Here is a 19721-nt window from a genome sequence, read left to right on the forward strand (position 1 = left end):
AGAAAGTGAATCATCAAACCGGCCGCGCCATCCCCCCCCCCCCCCTACAGCTTACAACAAACGCCATCGTCATGAACTTCGCCATCAACTGGTTCCTAGCCGCCTGGTTCATAAGCAAAAGTGTCTCGCCGGCCTCCGCGCAGACATCAAACACCTCTTCCCTTGACAGCTGCCCGCACGACATCCAAAGAATTGCCAACGGGCGCGCAAAATTCAACTCGACCGGCAGGACGGCGTTCAACCTCGGCCAGGATGATGACTGGCAACTGTCGTACAGCCTGCAGGACATGCGCGCCGAGAACTACAGGGCCGGCAATCGGGTTACCATGCAGTATCTGAGCACCTTTCTCAGCGTCCCCGCGTCGTTCATCGGCAGCCCACGCGGCAGCCACACCAGGATCTGCTCCTACAGGATGCCGGGCCAGAATAAGACGCTAGACGACCGGTCTGAGGGCGCTTCGGGGTCGTGCGAGGGCGTGTTGAGCGACGAGTGCATCCAGGCTCTCCTACTCGCGCCACCGCCTGTAGAGGACGACTGTCCCTGGATAGACCCGACTGAAGCTTGCGGCTTTGGAGTCATCGTCGGCCGTGGTTCGTTTTCTATTTCCTAGACCCTTCAGTCCAGTCGCGGTGCCTTTACCCCTTTCTTGATGTTTCTTGTCTCTGATGCGGGTATTGCAAGCCGCGCCGTCAAACTTTTCCAGCGGCACGTGTACGCTGGACGACCTCCCGCACATCGACCTCCCCGAAAGTTATCAGACATATAGCGGCCTCGTCGGAAGCAGCATCCTCCCGCCGGACCAGACGCGGGACTCGTTCGAGGTCTACGACCTCCGTGTCCGCCAGCCGATCCCAATGCTCATCACGTCCAGTGTGGCGAACTCGGATGAGCGGCACGCTGCGGTGGTCTGCCTGGCCCCGAGCAACGTCACAGACGGCAGCCGAGTGCCCGAGGGAGAGTTTCCGCCATCGGCCGCCAGCGTTCTTTCGTCCAGAGGGAGCGCCCTCATGGCAGCAGTGGCCGCGTGTGTTGTAATATTGGCGCTGGTGTAGAAGAGGGATGTGGACATATAGTCTACTCCTGATTCAACAGCCAAGTCAGCCTTTCAGGTCCGAGCCTGTTTCGTTTGTGACTGCTTGTCACACCCGCAAGTTTCTATAAAGCCCTTTGTGGATCAATGAACATGTTCCAAAGAGAGGAGTTGTAACAGAGCAGAGAGAACGAAGAGGACAGCATTAACAAATGTAGCCGAGTTGAAGGAGCTGTCATTGGAACTCGCAAGTCGGATGGATATACAAACACAAACTCTGTCTATCAAAAAGCCAACATCTAGCACGTTCCCTCCCTTTAGTCAATTGCCTTCAACATGTACTTGTCCTGCCAGAAGCGGTCCGTAACCACCGGCGCGTCGCGGCGGACGACCGCATCACGCTCCTGCAGACGTGAGGCGGCCAGGTAATTCCTGCGCGTGACCTCGGCCCTGTCGGACACGTCCCTCTTCGCGATGCCGCCGTACGCGCACTTGCCGCCGTTGAAGGCCGCCGCCGCAGTCGCCTTCCAGACCTCGGCGACGTCCGTGATCATGGGAAGCGTCCAGTACAGGCGGCAGTCGGCGTCCTCGCGGACGAACTGGGCGGGGATGCCGTCGTCGACGTTGCCGCGGAGGACCTGGTCGCGGACGTTCACGGCGGCGGCGAGGCTGCGGTTCAGGGGCAGGTCGTCGTAGCGGGCGAAGGCGGTCTTTTGCGCGTCGGTCGAGGCGTAGGGCAGGAGGAAGGTGGTGTAGGAGTAGATGTTGCTCCAGTCGAGCACCTGAGAGCCCTTGATGCCGCCGACGCCCTCGATCGGCCCTTCGACGGGGAGGCCGCCGAAGGCGACGGACTTGACGCCGCCGTGGAGGCGGAGGAACTCGGAGGCCAGAGTGCAGGTGGAAGCACAAACGCCGTCGTAGAGGATGACGATGTTCTCGGGCTCAAAGGGCTGCGGGAGACCGGTGAGGTTACCGTAGCCGTTGATCTCGACACCGAGGCCGAAAGTGGCGTTGGAGGTGGTCAAGGGATCGTCGAGGTTCCAGCGCATCAGGGCGGTGTACGACGTGTTCTGGAAGACGCGGGGCGCGAACTTGTCGGCGAAGGAGGTGAAGGGCTGGTTGGTGAGGTTGTAGTCGTAGCGCCAGTTGAACCAGCTCTCGGCGAGACTGATCAGGTCGCCGTCGTTACTGGTGGCGAGGTCCAGGTCCGCGACGAGGTCCGAGATGATCTCGGCGGCGGCGACGAAGCCGTCGCTCTCCTTCCAGCGGGAGAAGCCATCCTGCACGGCGTCCGGGAAGAGCTGACGGAAGAAGTCGTAGCCCTGGAGGATGTAGCCGCCGCCGTTCTGCTGGAAGTCGATGACGAGCTTCGTCTTGCCGGCGGCGAGGGCGGCCGCGTAGAAGTCCCGCGTGACCTGTTGGAACTCGGCGGGGCTGGCGCTCTCAAAGGCCGTGAGGGCGACGACGGCGACGTCCTCGAAGCCTTCGCCCTCGAGGAAGTAGCCGGAGACGACGCCGTCACTGGTCACGATGACCGGGGCCGGGTAGCCCGGCAGAACGGGGGCCGGGGCGGTGGCGTTCGGGGTGATGGTACCGGCTGGGGTCTTGGACGCCGGGCTCTGCGGGTTGCAGAACTTGGCGTAAAAGGACGGGCCGTCAACGACGCCGGTGAGGTCCTTCTTGACGCGGGCGTGGTTCTCGAACGCGACCTCGGTGCCGTTCTCGAATGTGATTGTCGTGTTGGGTCCCTGGTAGATGTAGCTGGTCGACCGCCGTGTTAGTGCAGTCCAGGCGCAATATCCGGAAGCGTTTGTCTCTTACCGAACACGACCGCCGGAGCTGAAGTAGCCTTTTCCGCCGCCAGCGGCCACGCCAGACTTCTCGAAGAACATGGAGTTGTAAGCCGAGTTGGCATCGCGATTCCAGTTGGCCTTGTTGACGGTGTCCTCCAAATACTTGGCGGCGTCGATGCCGTTGATGAGCTTCACCGCAGACGCCGTCTCGGGCGTCGAGATGACTTCCTCTGCGTGGAGGGGAGGCCATCAGCACTGAGCAAATTCAAGACGACGAATGACAATTGGGGCAATGTACCATAGATCTTGATCACAGGCAAGGAAGAGCCGTTCTCGCTGATGGACACCAGAGCCCGCTCGCGAGTCCATTCGAAGACGGCCGTGAGCAGGTCGGGGTAGTAGACGAAGTGGCCGTCGTGGCCGGGACCGAAGACCTCTTCGTAAAGCGCGGACTGGAAGGCGTACTCGCCGGGGTAGACATCGTTGACGAGGTTCTCTCTGATGTTGGAGAGGGCCGCGAAGAGGTCGTAGCCCGGGAAGTCGTAGCCGGCCGGGGGGTCCGCCTTGTAAGCGGCATCTTTGAGAGAGTTAGTGAGTGACACACGGGAACAAGTGTTTCTTCCCTTTGGTAACTTACCACTCTGCCACTCTAGGTAAGGGTACAAAGAGTCCACAAGCTCAATGGCGGCCTCCTTTCCCAAGGGGACCGAGTTGAGGCAGGCATGCGCCAGTTGGGCCGGTACAGTCGGCGTGACTACGAAACAAAACCCCCGTTAGTTGGCTGGGAGAATCACGGAGGTTACACGGGATTTTAGTACCAGTTGGGGCAGTTGCGTGCTGGGCAGCCCAGGCAGCACCAACGGCGGCACAGGGCTCAGAGCCGTTGACCGGGGCCGTGGTGTTGGGGAAGAAGGCGGCGGCGTGGTCGGCGGCGGCGACCAGCAGAGCCGGCACGGCGATGGAGGAGCTTCGCATGTTGACGACGGGGTCTCTTGCAAACCACTGGATCTGCTAGTCAGTCTGGCTGGACGCTGAGACTGAGGCTCAACCTCTTGGCCAACGCCCAGGAAGACGACGTTCTTATACCCAGCGCCACTCACTCTACACTCGTCATCCACTTTCCGTCGACCGAGGGCCGCCGTTCGTTTGCCGGGGCCCGGCGATGTCACCATCGCCTGTCGAGTGGGCTCTCATCCCCGACAAAAGAGCTTGTTCCGTCTTCACCACTGGAGCCCGCTAGCTTGAGATGGCAGGTCGCGTTGCGAGGTTGCTCCACGACTGGGGACCGGCCCCCAGTGCCGCGATCCTTAGCCTCCTTGTCGAGTGGGATGCACTGATGCAAACGAGCAACTGTCATCTGTCTGCTACATAGTTACATGCGTAGAGAAAACTAAATTGAGGGCTCGGAGGGGAGGGGGGGGGGCTTCAGGCCGCGAAGCTTTCTCCCAAGGGTAGACGGCCGGTCTTATCAAGTCATCAGGGCGAAAAGATATGAGGCACTACCGCCACTCCCCCAGTTGGCTCGGCCGTTGCAGCGCTGTTGGTTGGCGTCACTCTCATCGCTCTAGTGTTCGTTGTGGAGATCGGTTAGAAACACCTGCTTAACACGGCTTAGGCCGGGAGGCGAGAGCCCCGGTCTGCGGCACAGAATTGCCGGTGTGCGATCGGCCCGTAGGATGCAATTTCCCCGGCCGGTCTCTCGCTGTTTGGATTCCGGTCCTATGGGAGTATCCGTCTTGAATCGGATGGTTTCCCTCTGCAACGAGCCCGCTCGACCTGCATCAGTTAGTCAATGAGACAACTACACAGGTTCTTCTTCCAGAACCAGTAAGCCAGGCAAAAGACTCGGGAAGTTGCAGCATGAAGCTGACGCTAGTATGTTCAGAGAGAGACAGGCTGGTCTAGAAAGCCGTGTTCCCATCACGAAGAGTGATCGTAGGTAACTCGAGGGCAGGGCTCAAGTGTCCCTTGTTGAACTTCCGATGTTTCTTCTAATGGTCCAGGTGGCCAATGGCACTCCATGTGTCAGCCTGGGGGACTGTTCTTGATTAGATGCAATCATCTTAGAACTGCGAGTGTAGTCTAAGATCGTGTTTCTTACAGGTCCGCTACCTCTGAGGATGGAAACCCTCCTGATAAGTCTGCATGGTGTAGACTTCTTCTTACCAATCATGAATAGAGTGCAAATTCCAAGTTGCATGATCTTTATAACACCCAAATGAGATTGTCACAATGAGCATTCATGTACTGTACTATAATCCTATGCATTTAGGGAATTCTCGTTGCTCACCATCACATCCATACGTTTCAAAGACTGATGGTTATTGCAAGAAACCTTCCAAGAAAATTGCACAAGATCGGCCAATGGAACCCTCCCTGATTGCGGATCAGGAAGCTGCGACATGCAATTCTTGAGGTATAACAGTTATTCGTCGGGTCTCGAGTTTGCTATTCTCGTAACTCTTCGAACTCCCCAGATGTCTACCGCTTTTTCTCGTATTCTGATGGTTTTCACTCTACCAAAAGGGCCCCAGTTAGGATTTAGTCATTTCCCGAAAAAGTACCACCTGCCGCGATTGGAAGGTTCCATTGGGATGTTAATTTACCGTGGCCGAATACGGGCCCTAAAACTATGAAAGTTCATGAAAGATGGGCACTCCAAAGTGCCCCTTTCTACTGATAAAAGAGAACAAGAATAATTAAGCCGACCAGTGCTTGGTATCGTCGCTCTTGATCCTGGGAAATGGCATATGCCAAACGGCTTGCTTTTCCCCCGTTCTAACGCCGCGAACCCCCGAAAGTCATTGTATCCATTCGTGACGTCGTTAGCAGTTGGCCTCTGCCAACCAGCTCTCCTGAAACCCTGCTGTCGTGGTACGTTTTGTTCGTTCGTCTACTGGGCGGGATCGGTCTTGGGAACACTGGGCAGCTCCGCGGCAATGGCATCGGCCTCGTCGGCTTGCTCCTGGGTCGGGCCGTCGTCGGTCTGCTTGGGAGCAGCGGTCTGGTCGGGGGGAGGGAAGAAGACTCTGGAAGCACTGCGTTAGTTTACTGTGCGGCACATGGCAGGGAAGAATCGGGGAGGGAAATGTTAGACGTACGGGAGAGCCTCGTTGTAGGCATTGACGTCCTTCATCTCAAAGGTGCAGAAGATGACCTTGTCGAGCTTGTCGCCGTCTTCCCCGTCAAGAAAGTCTCTAACAACTTCGGCGGCAATGGGCGCAGCCTCGTAACTGGGGTATCCGTAAATGCCGGTGCTAATGGCGCTGAAAGCGACGGTGCGGCAGCCGTGCTGGACGGCGAGGGCCAGGCTCGTCCGGTAGCAGTTTTCGAGGTGGTGCTGGGCGGGCGCCGGGTTGAGCTCGTCGTAGACGGGGCCGACGGTGTGGATGACCTTCTTGCAGGGCAGGTTGTAGGCGCCCGTGATCTTGGCGGAGCCGGTGGCGCACCCGTTCAGGGTCTTGCACTCCTGGAGGAGGCCGCGGCCGGCGGCGCGATGGATGGCGCCGTCGACGCCGCCACCGCCGAGGAGGGAGCCGTTTGCGGCGTTGACGATGGCGTCAACGGCGAGCCGCGTGATGTCGCCGCGGGTGACGGCTACCTTTTGGTTGTGCGACGCGTTCGGGGTGTAGAGGGGCTGCGACGAAGGCGTAAGCTTGCCGAGCTTGTAGAGGAGCTCGACAGTCGGGATGTCGGCGGCGGCAGTGGTGGCCATAGTGTGGGCTCGTCGGTTTGCTTGCTTGTGAGGGTTTGAAGGAGATGTGGCAGTTGCCGTCGATGCAGATGCAGATGCAGGTGCAGATGCAGATTGCGCCGTGGGTTGGCGAGAGGAGGAGATTTGGCAGCCCATGACGACAGATGGGGGACCCCGCGCTAAATTTAGACGCTGGAGTCTCGCGTGGAAGGTAAGGGAGCTTGAGCTTTGGCCTGTCTGGTCTTATCCTTATCAGTGACTTAACTTACCAACCAGGCTTTGCTACTGTTGCCGCAGAATTGCTCAGAGGGAAGGGTGAGTTTGCTTGCCTGAATACTTCTGAGGGATGGGCGAATGAAAGAAAAGGCTTCTTCTTTGTTCTTTCCAGAGCAAAAACACTCTCTTTAAAGGCGTTAAAGTGTATCCTCGACTTTTGACCATTTTGTCCAGAAGAGTGCCAACCATGGTTGATAGTTTGCTGTTCTTTACACCTTTTGGGGTAGGTGTAATGAATGGTACAGAGCACCCTGAAGTCATGGCGGCGCCACCAATTCATCAATAGGTAGGTACCAAAGGTGCCTTATCGCACTGGCCGGGTTGTTATCTTATCCGTATGCATCGTCACCCTTATCTAATCGGTGGCTGGCCCCCCTTTGTCGCGTGTTGCAGTGGGAGAGAGCGCTGTAACCCCTCGTTGGATCCATTTGAGTCATCCCCGCCGTAAAAGAAGAGTGTTGCCCCGCCACCAAACCACATATTTTCCCCTGCTGTGATGCCCAATTGAACGACGCTCGACCATCAAGCGACGACACGATTGCCACGAGCTGCCTCGGACTTTTCTCTTCGTCTTTCCCTTCCTACACCCGATCGAATACGAACCATGGCGGACGCTGCAGCGGACCCCACTGCCAAGCTGACCGAGTCGACGGCCAAGCTTCAGCTCGATGAGGAGACGGGCGAGATGGTCAGCAAGGGCGAGCTGAAGAAGAGAATGGCGAAGCGAGCAAAGAAGGCCGCCTCGGAGAAGGCTAAAGCCGCCAAGGATGCTGTCGCAAAGGCCGTCGGTGCCGGTGACAGCAAGCCTGCGCCCAAGCCCAAGGCGAAGCCTGAGGAGGTTGTTATGGATCCCGAGGCCATGTTCAAGCAGGGCTTCCTCCAGGAGGTCTACAAGGAGAGGCCGTCGGAGAATGTCGTGACGCGATTCCCTCCTGAGCCCAACGGCTAGTAAGTGCCCAGCTGGTCTTACCCTCGTTGTCTGCCTGGCTAACAGCCCTCCCAGCTTGCACATTGGCCATGCCAAGGCCATTGCCGTCAACTTTGGTTTCGCAAAGTACCACGGTGGTGTTTGCTACCTGAGGTACGACGACACGAACCCCGAGAAGGAGGAGGAGAGGTACTTCACTGCCATCGAGGAGATGGTGAGGTGGCTGGGCTTTACCCCCTACAAGATCACCTACTCCAGCGACAACTTCCAGAAGCTGTACGACCTGGCCGAGAAGATGATTACGCTGGAGAAGGCCTACGTCTGCTACTGTGGAGGTGGGACTACTCTCAAGAGCCATCTCATCTTTCAATTGCTGACCCCGCCAACCTACAGACACCGAGATCAAGCTTCAGCGCGGCGGCGAGAAGGGCGCCTCCCCTCGATTCCGATGCGAGCACGCCAACCACACCGTCGAGGAGAACCTCCAGAAATTCAGAGACATGAAGGACGGGAAATACAAGCCCAGGGAGGCTTTTTTGCGCATGAAGCAGGACATCACCGACGGTAACCCCCAGATGTGGGACTTGGCGGCATACCGCATCAAGACGGACACGCCGCACCACCGCACCGGCTGGGACTGGAAGATCTACCCGACGTACGACTTCACGCACTGCCTGTGCGATAGCTTCGAGGGCATCACGCATTCCCTGTGCACGACCGAGTTCGTCCAGAGCCGCGTCTCGTACGAGTGGCTGAACAAGACGCTTGGCGTCTACGAGCCCATGCAGCGCGAGTACGGCCGCCTGGGCATCACCGGCACCGTGCTTTCCAAGAGGAAGATTCTCAAGCTAGTCGAGGAGAAGATCGTCCGTGGCTGGGACGACCCCCGTCTGTACACGCTCATCGGCATCAAGCGCCGCGGCGTGCCTCCTCGGGCCATCCTCGACTTCGTCAACGAGCTCGGTGTCACCACCTCCGTCTCCGTCATCCAGATCAAGCGCTTCGAGCAGACGGTGCGTAAGTACCTCGAGCGCACCGTGCCCAGACTGATGATGGTGCTGGACCCCATCCGCGTCGTCATCGAGGATGCCGAGCCCGCCGACGTCGAGCTGGCCTTCTCGCCCAAGGACCCCAACATGGGATCGCACACCATCAAGTTCACGCCCACCGTGTACATCGACCGAGCCGACTTCAGAGAGGTCGACAGCAAGGACTACTTCCGTCTCGCCCCCAACAAGACGGTCGGTCTTCTCAACGCCCCCTTCCCGATCAAGGCCACTTCGTACACCAAGGACGAGACCACGGGCAAGGTGACGGAGATCCGCGCCGTCTTCGACAAGGAGACGAAGAAGCCCAAGGCCTACATCAACTGGGTCGGCACCGAGGGCTCCAAGAAGGTTGAGGCGCGCATCCACAACTCATTGTTCAAGAGCGAGAAGCCCGACGACGCTGAGGGTGGTTTCCTGAACGACATCAACCCCGAGAGCGAGGTCATCTACCCCGACGCGCTCATCGAGAGCGGCTTCGACGAGGTCAAGCGTCGCGCGCCGTGGCCCGAGGCCGCCGGCGAGAGCGAGCTGGGCATGGGCGGGCCGGAGAGCGTGCGCTTCCAGGCTACTCGTGTCGCCTACTTTGTAAGTTGCCCGCGCGCATGAGAACGTAGAAGAGACATACTAATCTGCATGTAGGCCGTTGATTCCGACAGCACCGACGACAAGATCATCCTCAACCGTATCGTTTCGCTGAAGGAGGATGCTGGAAAGGTCTGAGTCACTTGTGACTGAGTTTGTGCAAAGGGTTTGGGCGAAAACCGGTACGGAGGGTTGGTGGCTGGGAGCTTTCGGAGTTGCATAGACGGGGATTTATAATACCAAAAGGAATCCACAGACAGTGGTTGAAGAAAATGACTTTTTGTTTCACGACTTTCATATTCGGGAAACAAGTGATTCACTGCGACCTACACCGGAAATTCATCTATATCAGGTTGACTTTTTGGCGCCTCACTGTCTATCCCGTCACCGCCCACACAACATACTCACCCATACACCCACACATGCACGAACGAACAGATACACATATACACACATAAACACGACGAAGACCACAAACGAACGCCGGCACATTAACACGAAAATGAGGGCCTTCCAGACCCTGTGGCTGTTCGCAGCCGCTTTGGCCGCAGCCACATCATGCTCTGCGACGCTCGAACCGGAGAACACGATGGCTCCGTCGACGAACGCATGGGACGAGCGGCGGTCGTCGCCGTGGGAAGAACCGGCCGCGCCCTTGGCGTACCACGAGGTCGGCACCCCTGCCCTGCCGGGCCGTATGCTGGACGACAGCGGCGAAGCGACCTGCCCCAGGGACACCGGTATGCCGAATCCCCCCTTTCCCCCCGTTCCCCCTTCCTTCTATTTGTCTCTTTTCTGTCTGGCCCGCTCTCCCAGTCTCTTTCTCTTTCCATCCCCTCGTCTATCTGTCCCGTGCTGACGGCTTCCGGCGCATCTAGTCGCCTGCCACCTCCCACGCAACTGGAACTGCTGCCCGAGAGGCATGCCGTGCTGCGGGCCGGGGTGCTGCGCGCGCGGGTTCCGCTGCGCCGACGCGCGGGTGGGCATGTGCTGCGCCGAGGGTAAGACGCTGTGTGACGGGGTCTGCGTCGACGGGGGCTGCTGCGGGCCGACGGGGTCGTGCGACCGGCGGCCCCGAGAGGTCTGCTGCGGGGGAAGGTGCGTGGCCGAGGGGCGCTGCCGGGGCGTCATTGCCGGGTGGAGGTGGAGAAACGCGGCGACGGCGGCGGCGGCAGCGGCGGAGGAGGCTGTGTGGCGGGGGTTCGCCGTGGTGGTTGTGGTGGTGTTAGTGAACGTCGTCTAATGGGTGGCTTGCGATGGTGGGGGGGCCCGTCCGTCTGCTGGAGGAGAGTGAGGTCATTTGTCTGGGTTAGTAAACATGGTTGGGCATTCGAAGGGATGGAAGAGACATCGATCCTACATGTATCTTCGGATCTTGCGTGTAATGCTTCTTCGTCCTGGAGATGAGACGAATCGGCGCAGGGTGCATGCAACTGGGGATGGCGTTGCCTCCGAGATGGGAGCCAACGGACTCTCCAGTAGCTACCTAGTTACAGCACACAAGGTTGCATTTAACACGATCAGAAATATACAACCCTATGCTCAACTTCGTTTCTCGTCGTCGCAAACTCCGTATCGGTATGTGCCTTTCACATGGAAAACTGCCGAGCCTCCAGGCGGCAGGTTATACTTGAGTGGTGCGTACAGTGGGGGTCCTCAAGTTTGAGATCAGGTATGTCTGTATTTTAGAAGGGGGTGATCTCAGACTTTTGGGTTGGGACTGTATACGTACGTACGATGCATGAGGTCAAGTTTGTGAAAAAGAGGGTGATTTTCGCCGATGACTCGGCCCGTTAGTTGGGGCCCACAAAGGTCAAGCGTACGATGCATGAGGGATCTGGTGTTCCCCGATCCAGGGCCTTCCTTGCGTCCAACCGAATCCACGGGATCGAGGGCACAATGGACGAACGCTGTCGCGACTAGGGCATGCTTGGAACCGATGCCCAACCGTGTGGTCCCGCAGTTATGCGTGAAGCGGGCCAGCAATTTTAACGAGTCCTTGGGTAGACATACAAAGATATTCGGATCGGCCCAAGGTGAGGACAGAGTTTTACGAGGGAAAAAGTCTAACTTGATGGCAGAGGCTCGGAGAAGAGCTGCGTCCCCCAAGGGGCGCGGCGCAGCAGCGATGGCAGTGCCACTGGGGTCGACGGAGGACACGGAGTCATGGCAATTCAAAGGCCGAGCAGCCCTCATCCCCATCTGCAGGTCTCTCGGAGGAGAGTAGCCAGTGGTGATATCGATCCGAGTAGACACTAAAACCACAACACAAAAATAGAACCTAACTGCCAACCGTCTAGCCACCATTTTTTATCAATCCAGACTGCACAGTATGGTAATCTGGGGCACTTGTGGTAGGGGGTGAAAAGGGCTTCAGACGCCGACTCGCGACGGAGGAGGGGGGGCCTTGGCTGTCACCGGCAACCCCGGCAATATGTGTGATGAACGGCCGGCTGGATAACCTTAATCGGGGAGCCCGGGCTGCTAAGGTGCTCGTGCCCCCCGACTCCGAACCGGAGTGAGGCGGGCGCACTCTGATTTGTAGAGATTATGGAGGGCGCGCCTGATAAGGCAGAAGAACGGGGGGCGGAGGGAGGTGTTGGAGCTGTATCTTGCTGTGGTTCAACGGGGCGGAAGCCAATGAATGGCGACGGACGGGGCTGTGGAGTGTGGATTGGTGCCCGTTGCATGGGTGACAATGGCAGCATCGACACCCTTGGAGCAGGGATGGGGAAGAAGAATGGATTGATTGTCGGAGATGATGTGCAAGCTCGTTGCTGGCGTTGGTGGTGGTGTTGGTATTGGTGATGCTGTTGCTGTTGCCCTTTGATCGGAAGATCCAAACTACTATCCAGGTGCTTGTACGTTACGGGGTTTTGTCTGATTGCCTTCCGTCGGTGTCGGTTGAGTTGGTCATCATGTCAGCACAGAGACATTCGACAACGGCGGACCCTGGTGACTGTGCCGCACTAGGGTTGACGATTTCTGCTCGGCGGGGACCATTGGAGGGGGGGAGACATTCTAGCAGCTCGCCATCGAGCAGCGCGAGGGCGGGGAAAAGACGCCCGGCTAAGCGGGCAGAGAGTTGGCGAGAGCCCAGGTGCGTCCTAGGTCGATAACAGCAATTAGTGGGCGGGCATCTGCGGTTTGTTGGCGCGGTTGGAGGGTTTTTTTTCTCTTCCGGCTCTGTGATGGTGCTTTAAATTGGTTTGCTTACTGCACTATGGGTACAGTGGTGGGTACCTTGCGTTACTGCGTTGCGGGCAGGCAGGCAGCCGTTTTTCTGACTCTCTTGCTTCATTCTCAACTGGTTTCCTCGGTGTGTGTGAGTGAGTTGAGTGAGTTGGACGAGTTGAATGAGCGAGCGAGTGAGCGAGTGAGTGAGCGAGTGAGAGTGTATTGGTATGTTGTGTGCCCAGCCTTCGTGAGCAGGTGCCCCGCGCATCGGTGCCGTTCCTGCCACTCTCTCTGGCTCCTGCCTCGGTGCCTCTTCTCCCATATGGCAAGTCCCCTCCCTTGCTGCTCTTGGCTCCTTCGCTCTTGTAATATTTCCTAATAGGTGCTGGCCTACCTTTGGCTACTTGCAGCCAGCCTACAGGTAGGTGCCTGGGTATCCGTCCGTCCTCAGGGCAAACATGTCTGGGTGTCTTAGATTAGTCTAGCCTCTCCTCGCTTGTGCTGCTTACTTGCGCCAACAACCTGCACCTGCATGAGCAATCCTCTTTTCTTCTTTGCTTACTCTTTTCCGTCTCTTTTTCTCCCTCTTTTGCCGCCATCCCTCGTCTCGTCCTTTGTCGCCAACCTGCTCTCCTCCCGAGTCGCAAGCTCGCGAACCTGAACGTGCGCCTACTTCTTTTCTTCGGCAACGTCAAGCTTCTCCTCGACAGCGATACCCCGACAGTGACACGCCTCATCTGCGTTCGCACCCCATCTCGCTGGGCCGCAGCCTCTCTCACCTCGTCAACGCGAAACTCTCCAGCCGCCAATCCCTCCAGCGATCCCCCTTTCCTTCGTCCGTTCTTCTCTGGTAGGGCCGGACAGACGGGTCTGAAGTTCACAACAGCCAGTCGTTTCCATTGCAGCACTGCCGCCGCGACTCTTCCTCGAGACGACCATCCATACTCTGCAAGGTCTCTCTCCGTCTGTCAAAGGCACCACATCCTGGAAGGCAACCCACCACCGCCACGCCCACGCCTCGCCTCTCCACGCGTCCCCAGTCTCCCCCTTCCCTGACCGCACTCAACCTCTCAACGGCGATATTCCCGGCAGAGCCACTCTTTAAGCTCAGAGCACTGCGACGCTCCCCTCCGCAGAGACCTCCGCCCAGTCCCGGCGCCCTCCACCTGCGACAGCACTCCTCTCTCTCTCTACGCCGCGTCCCCTTGGCACCCTGTGCACTGGTACACCCGTACTGGACGTTGCAACGGCTGCCGTGATACCTAGCAGCCCCTGACTTACTGCGTACTGTAGAGGCGAGTCTGTGGTGCAGCACCCTACAGGCTTAGGACAGATACAGCATACAGTGTAACTTCTCGCCTACTGCCGGCCCCTGGATCTGCCTGGCAATCCGGCGTTCCATCCAGACAGGCTTCTGCCTCCAGCGATTCGCTCCTGCTCCGGCCTGTTGCTGGTTGCGGTCGAAGCTTCCTTACTGAGTCGCGTTGCGTGCCTGTCACAGTGCCTGTGTACCTAATATAGAGTCCATTGGTTCAGGTTGCAGCCATGCCACCCTCGTCCGCCGCCTCGCCGCCCCCAATCCTGGCCATCACGGCTACTTATTTCCAGCTGCTGGCCCAACATTTACCCCGACCCGTCTACGAACTCCTCTGCAAGACCCAACATCACATCGCCCGTGTCTTGTCCTCTGCCATCGTCGTCCGCCTATACTCGACCATCCCCCCAAAGATGCGACGCCCTCTAGGTTTCTCGGCCCTGTTAGTCGTGCTGTTTCTCATCATCGGCCTGCCTGTCATCCTCGCCCAAAGCGAACCCTTCCACTGCTACCCGTACCCGCCTGCCGACAAGCTCGCAAGTCCCTTCATCACTCTACAGCCGCATTGCTGCAAGGGCCCGATTGACAACAAGCTAAGGGTCGGCACCCAATGTGAGCTGGCCAACGGAGGGAAATACAAGACCAAGTTTGGACAGGACTTGGGAACCTGTGCGACGGGCTGGGTCGACGCATGCTGTATGCGATTGGTAGGTCTACATTACAGCACTCCCAGCCGTGCCAGACCAACTTGCTGACCATGCCGTCAGCATTACCCGCCTGAAATCCCGCGACCTGACATGTCGTTCTGCGACGCCGGCTTTCTCGTCAAACCTGAGTCGAAGAACATCATCAATGCTCGAAACTGGATCCCCGAGAACTACGGCATTTGATGGCTACCGATTGAGAGTCGAAAAGAGGCAACAGAACAACAAGGACGCGCTCACCTCGAGCTTGCAGTAGAGGGCTCGTGTTTGGCACCGGCGGGGCTTTGCGCCACACATGCACATTGATCGCCACTGCTTCCCATGAAGAACCAGGACCTACGTCGTGAGCTGAAGGCCCCGAGTGGTATTGCAGCTTCAACAAAACCTACGGAGCCTAGGTCTTTTCGCCAAAGCCGCGGTCTGGTGATGGAAAGAGTCTCGGCCAGAAAACCCGAGAGGCTGCCCTGCGCCTGTTTGGAAACTTGGAACGATACACGCTGCACGACGACGAAACATAGACCATTTTGGGGGAGTTTTGCGGGCGATGAGCGCGTTATGAAGGCACGACTGCTACGTATCGCCCTTGAACGAAACTACCCAGGGGCTTTCGCATATTATATACCCAGGACGACTGAAATTTAATCATTGCTTGCATCTTATCTTGTACAACAGCAACAGCCGAACTTTTACGACGAGTCGCCAGATGAAAGGTCCGGGGAGAAGCAAAAACAGATGAGACCCATCGGCGTTGGCTGTGCATTAGGCGGCAAGGCGGCTTGGACGAGGGGGAAGGGGGGGGGGGGGGGGGGGGGGGTTCACTTCACATGTGTATATTGCTAGGACCGTCACAAAATCGGGTTTCTGTCAATCCGATGTGCGCAATCCTCCAAAGCACCCAGTTCTCGTCGTTCCTCGTCGTACACGGTTCGCTTATGATCTAGGGGCGCACTGGGCCATGAACACGGAAGTGATGAGTGTATGACGACCCGACAAGTCTCCGCGGCGTTCCCTCTGATCTCTTTTTTACAGCCAAGAAACAACCCATAAAGCTAAAAGAAAAAAAGGCCAAAGCCGTCGAAACAGAAAATGACCTGACTTTTGATTGCTCCCCACGCCCGATCAAACTCTCCAAGACGGATGGGCCCCCTCTCCTCGGTCTCGGAACGCTTGTATCTCGCCGCGGGGGAGAAAACGAGGGCGGCGAACCGGATCATGCAGTCGGCCGGCCGGCCCTGTGAGATGGACCGATGCAGCGGTTTATGAGATGTGCGTTCGGTCCGGCCGGGGGGGTATGGGCTAATCCGCTTCTCTCCTACAGCGTGGATAACCAGGATTAGGCAAAGCATGGCTGTCATGAGCCCGGGTCGACCGCGACATTGCACCGGCGTGTCTTCTCTGCACCTTTCAGTATGCAGTTGTTCAGCTCAACTCGCCTCAACCGTCCTGGCCGTGGACCTCGGGCCCTGTCATTGCCCTCATCTGATCCCCGTTAACTTTGGGCCGCGAGTCGTGTTGCCAGAGGACGGATGAAGATGCTTGCTGGAAACGCCCACACTGGGTGTTTGGGTTACGATGTCGAATGTTTGCTCACTGGTCATGCAAGAACGAAGGAGAAAAGAGTTCGTCCACGGACAAAAGATAACCATATCCAGCGATCACGGCTGTTCCTGTGTATTATTTGACTTAAGATAAGGATGTAGGGGGTTTGGACTCCAGTCCGGATAAGCTTTGTTTCATTTATACTTTCTTTTCCTGGGGTTTTTTTTTTCTTTCTTTCTTTTTGCTCCTCGTCAGAAAAAAGTGTACATGACGTCATTAATGGACCCATCTTTTGCTCCCCGTTCATCCCTAGAATCAAACCTCCGACTCCAGAACTTCAGCTTATACAGCCGTCCCTAGCATAGATCATCCCTTAGCTGCGCGTGGTGCTTTTTTGAGGTAGCTAACGCGTCTCGCGACTTGCGTCAGGCATCAGCGTCCCCGATGAACCGGAACGTGAGCCCCCTGACTTCCTCGCCCTCACCCATATCGATCACGCACCGGACGACTTTCGTAGTTGTCTGTCTCGTAGCACCGGAGCGCATCCTCCTGGTCCTTGTCGGCGACAAGAAAGGCATGGCCCTCCACGGTCCCGTCCCGTAGGCCGGCCCGTCAACCAAGGCCCTGTACTTGCCGCCCCAGGTGGTCAGGACGCCGCCGCGAGTCTTGGCGGGGTGGTAGACCGGCTCGACACCGAGACGGCTCTTCAGGACGGCTGGGTCGGCCAGGGTCTCGTAGAAGAAGTACCAGACGGGGTACTGGTGCCTGAGCCGGAAGCAGTCGTTGACCGGACTCGGAGCTCAGCCGGTTGTGGGGCAGGGTCGCGTCAGATCCGAGAGTGGGGTGGGCAGAGGCGGCGGAGAGGTCCTTCTCGGCTTGGGAGTAGCGGACGAAGGTGGGCTGGAAAGATGACCCGATCCGGGAGAGCTGGGTGAGGAGAGACTTCTTGGTCGCCTCGCCAACCTTGCAGAAGGAGGCCGCGGCGCCGGTGTCGTCAATGCCGATGAGCCGGGAGGGAGGTGCGGCGGAGACGCCTCCGGCCCGCTTCACAGTCTCGGGGTCGGAGAAGGGGCCTTCCAGCTTGAGGAGGTAGGTCGCGGGCCTGGCCTTCTTTTTGGTCTGCGAGGCGGCAGCCGCCGGTGACTGGATCGGGGAAAGGGTGTAAGAATACTCATACGACTCCTTGTCGTGCCCTTGGGCCTCCTGGTCTGCGCGGACCATCTCCCAGTGATTTTCAGACGCCTGCCAGCGCGCAAAGTGGGACCGGTGCTCCTGCATCTTCTGCGCGGCTTCGAAGTAGGTGTAGCCGAAGAGAGACTGTCACCTCTTGACGTCGTCAGAGGTCGGCTCGGTGTCTTCTGAGTGTGTGGCGGCCAACCGGGCTATGGTATCGAGCTCGTCGAGGAGATCCATGGCGGGTATTTTGTTTCGACCACACCAGCTACTTTTATGTCTGGTGTTGCTGCATCCGATCCGTCATCTGGAATCTACTCAGCATTACATCCAACCGCCTGTAGCCAAGCCTTTCTAGGATCCAACAGGATTGGATAGACGTGACTAAAGTAGGCCCTCTGAAGATCGCACCGGTACATGACACGAAAAGAGTGCAAACATAAGTCGGAAATATAGCAAAGTGTCAAGCCTAGCACTGGGTCAAATATCCATAACATGAAGCAGTATTCATATAACAGAAACGGTTGCATTGTTGTGTTCTAAGCGCAACGTACGACAGACCAAACTTACACCTCATCTCCCAAGCTTCCCTGTGCAGTATACCTACTTGCATCAGTGTGTGGCGCTGGAGGGTAAAAAGAAGATTGTGCAACCGCCGAAAAAAAGAAATTCTTCCCTTCCAGAATCGAACTAGAGACCTTTCGATGACAATGAAACCATTACAGTCGAACGTGATGAACCAACTACACCAAGGGAAGATCCAAGGCTAAGCCTTGCTCGGTGTGACGGATGGGGCGCTTGGTGGACCTATGTTTTGATGCGTGAGGTGTGGGCTCCACCAGTGACGATGTTCCACGCAGCATTTGGAGTTGTTTGCAACCTCTGGGCTCTGTAATCCCAGTTCTGAAGTGTGGATAGCTGTATAGCTCTGATTTAGAGGTTCACTATAGGTTGTCAAGAAAACATGTGGCCTTTCCGGGCTTGGCTGGCGGTATCCGGTCGCAGTGTTCGTCAGTTTTAGCCTCAAGGGCGACGGTGCTGGGATGACCCATCTATAGGTGAACTTTCATATTGGGGCGACGAAACCTATAGCTGTTCTGCAAAACTGAATCGTTTAACAAAATGGCACAGCTAGCGTCTGGAAAACAGAGCAAGATTTATAAATAGGCACGCAAACCAGCAACAACAACAACAACAACAACAACAACAACATCGAAGACTCTGCGCAAGGTTGAGGCTCGCTCGTCACACTGGTATGAGAGTGAGTGAGTGGGTAGGATATGTGCTGCCATAAGCATCCCTTGATTGGCTCTGTCGCACAAGCCGTCCCGTCCCAGAGTGGATCCAACGAATCAGCTGGGTACGTACCCTACAACCCGATCCGGCCTGGTTCAATCCTTCTTCCTCCTCCTTCTCCTCCTCCTCTCCCGGGAGACAGTTTCTCCATGTTTCATCCCTTCTTTCCCTGACACTCACTTCACTTTGCTGAGAGAGCGAGACCGAATCTCGACTCCGGCTGTTCTCAACTCTTTGGTCACTTGAAGACCCGACGACCCTGAATGTTTCCGCTTGTTGCGAAGTCGCGAAGTCGCCGATTGGACAACCTCCCTGAAGGGTTCTGCCTCCCTCTGCGAGCAGCGAATCAGGCCATGCGGTCCGTATACAGGTACACTCGTTCGTCTGCGTCTCCCTGCTAGCTGCAGATCGCTCTCCACGTTTCTCCTTCTTCCTCGGCGCCTTCTTCAAAGTTCGAAAGGGGTCCCCGCAAGGCCGGGGCCGTTCCTAGCCCAAGCAAGCTCTATGAACTCAAGCCGCAACGCGACGCCGCCAGACAGCCAGACTAGCGCCAAAGCCCACACTCTCCTACTCGACTCTCTGACTCCTTACTCCTAGGAGGGAGTCGAGCACGGAAAAGGACCAGACTAGCACCTGTCGAAACCGGGGTCTGTGACACCATGTCACACAGCCGCCACACGCGGCAGTTTCATACCACCCAATCAGGGCTGCCGTAGCACACCAACATCCGCCCGCCCATCGCCAGCCTTATCCACGGGCGTTCGACCAGCCTGCTTCTGAAACTGGCCCGCTGTCTCTGCACGTCTGTCGCTCTTGGCCGTGCCAAAGTTTCTTTCTCCGTGCCTGGCTGCGTATACCAGGCGGCCGACCCACGAATTTGGGACGAAATTTAGATAGCACTTGAGGAACGCCGAGGTGACAGAAGACAGCTCGGCACCATCTCTTTTGGGAGGACTACGACATTCAATCTGCAGTCAGGGCAGATATGCGACGTCCGTCTTGGCCCCTCCCCGCTTTTCGTCCCGAGGATTCACGAGTCCTTCTCTTATATCATGCGTGAACCTGTGATTACCCGTGGGTTGCGAGCAAGGCCCTTCCTGTCTGCCCCCCTTGAGCCCTGGGATTTGGTCTTCTTCCCTTGTTCTTATTTCTTCTTCTTATCTG

The 19721-nt window shown here is 57.4% G+C and overlaps 7 protein-coding genes across 7 annotated transcripts; 3 read left to right on the forward strand and 4 right to left on the reverse strand.

Annotated features, from left to right (window-relative positions):
- Positions 1-71: 71 nt before the first annotated feature.
- CH63R_05066 (uncharacterized protein) lies at positions 72-611 on the forward strand (the record flags this gene model as incomplete). Its single annotated transcript, XM_018300041.1, has 1 exon — positions 72-611. One exon carries the CDS (start codon positions 72-74, stop codon positions 609-611), a length of 540 nt encoding a protein of 179 aa, XP_018161287.1.
- A 737-nt stretch (positions 612-1348) lies between these two features.
- Positions 1349-3799, reverse strand: CH63R_05067 (Peptidase s41 family protein; the record flags this gene model as incomplete). The annotated part of the gene is made up of 5 exons (XM_018300042.1): positions 1349-2792; positions 2853-3054; positions 3123-3401; positions 3462-3578; positions 3643-3799. 5 exons carry the CDS (start codon positions 3797-3799, stop codon positions 1349-1351), a joined length of 2199 nt encoding a protein of 732 aa, XP_018161288.1.
- Positions 3800-5717: 1918 nt separating this feature from the next.
- Positions 5718-6539, reverse strand: CH63R_05068 (Macro domain-containing protein; the record flags this gene model as incomplete). Its single annotated transcript, XM_018300043.1, has 2 exons — positions 5718-5853; positions 5926-6539. The coding sequence occupies 2 exons, from the start codon at positions 6537-6539 to the stop codon at positions 5718-5720; spliced, it is 750 nt and encodes a 249-aa protein (XP_018161289.1).
- Positions 6540-7398: 859 nt separating this feature from the next.
- CH63R_05069 (glutaminyl-tRNA synthetase) lies at positions 7399-9491 on the forward strand (the record flags this gene model as incomplete). Its single annotated transcript, XM_018300044.1, has 4 exons — positions 7399-7742; positions 7798-8057; positions 8116-9356; positions 9411-9491. 4 exons carry the CDS (start codon positions 7399-7401, stop codon positions 9489-9491), a joined length of 1926 nt encoding a protein of 641 aa, XP_018161290.1.
- Positions 9492-10227: 736 nt separating this feature from the next.
- CH63R_05070 (uncharacterized protein) lies at positions 10228-11549 on the reverse strand (the record flags this gene model as incomplete). The annotated part of the gene is made up of 2 exons (XM_018300045.1): positions 10228-10540; positions 11086-11549. 2 exons carry the CDS (start codon positions 11547-11549, stop codon positions 10228-10230), a joined length of 777 nt encoding a protein of 258 aa, XP_018161291.1.
- Positions 11550-14075: 2526 nt separating this feature from the next.
- On the forward strand, positions 14076-14735 carry CH63R_05071 (uncharacterized protein; the record flags this gene model as incomplete). The annotated part of the gene is made up of 2 exons (XM_018300046.1): positions 14076-14552; positions 14613-14735. The coding sequence occupies 2 exons, from the start codon at positions 14076-14078 to the stop codon at positions 14733-14735; spliced, it is 600 nt and encodes a 199-aa protein (XP_018161292.1).
- Positions 14736-16513: 1778 nt separating this feature from the next.
- CH63R_05072 (Poly polymerase) lies at positions 16514-17501 on the reverse strand (the record flags this gene model as incomplete). The annotated part of the gene is given in 3 exon segments (XM_018300047.1): positions 16514-16846; positions 16980-17405; positions 17421-17501. The coding sequence occupies 3 exon segments, from the start codon at positions 17499-17501 to the stop codon at positions 16514-16516; spliced, it is 840 nt and encodes a 279-aa protein (XP_018161293.1).
- Positions 17502-19721: the final 2220 nt, after the last annotated feature.

The sequence above is a fragment of the Colletotrichum higginsianum genome, chromosome 3 (genome assembly GCF_001672515.1).
Source record: "Colletotrichum higginsianum IMI 349063 chromosome 3, whole genome shotgun sequence".
NCBI lineage: Eukaryota > Fungi > Ascomycota > Sordariomycetes > Glomerellales > Glomerellaceae > Colletotrichum > Colletotrichum higginsianum.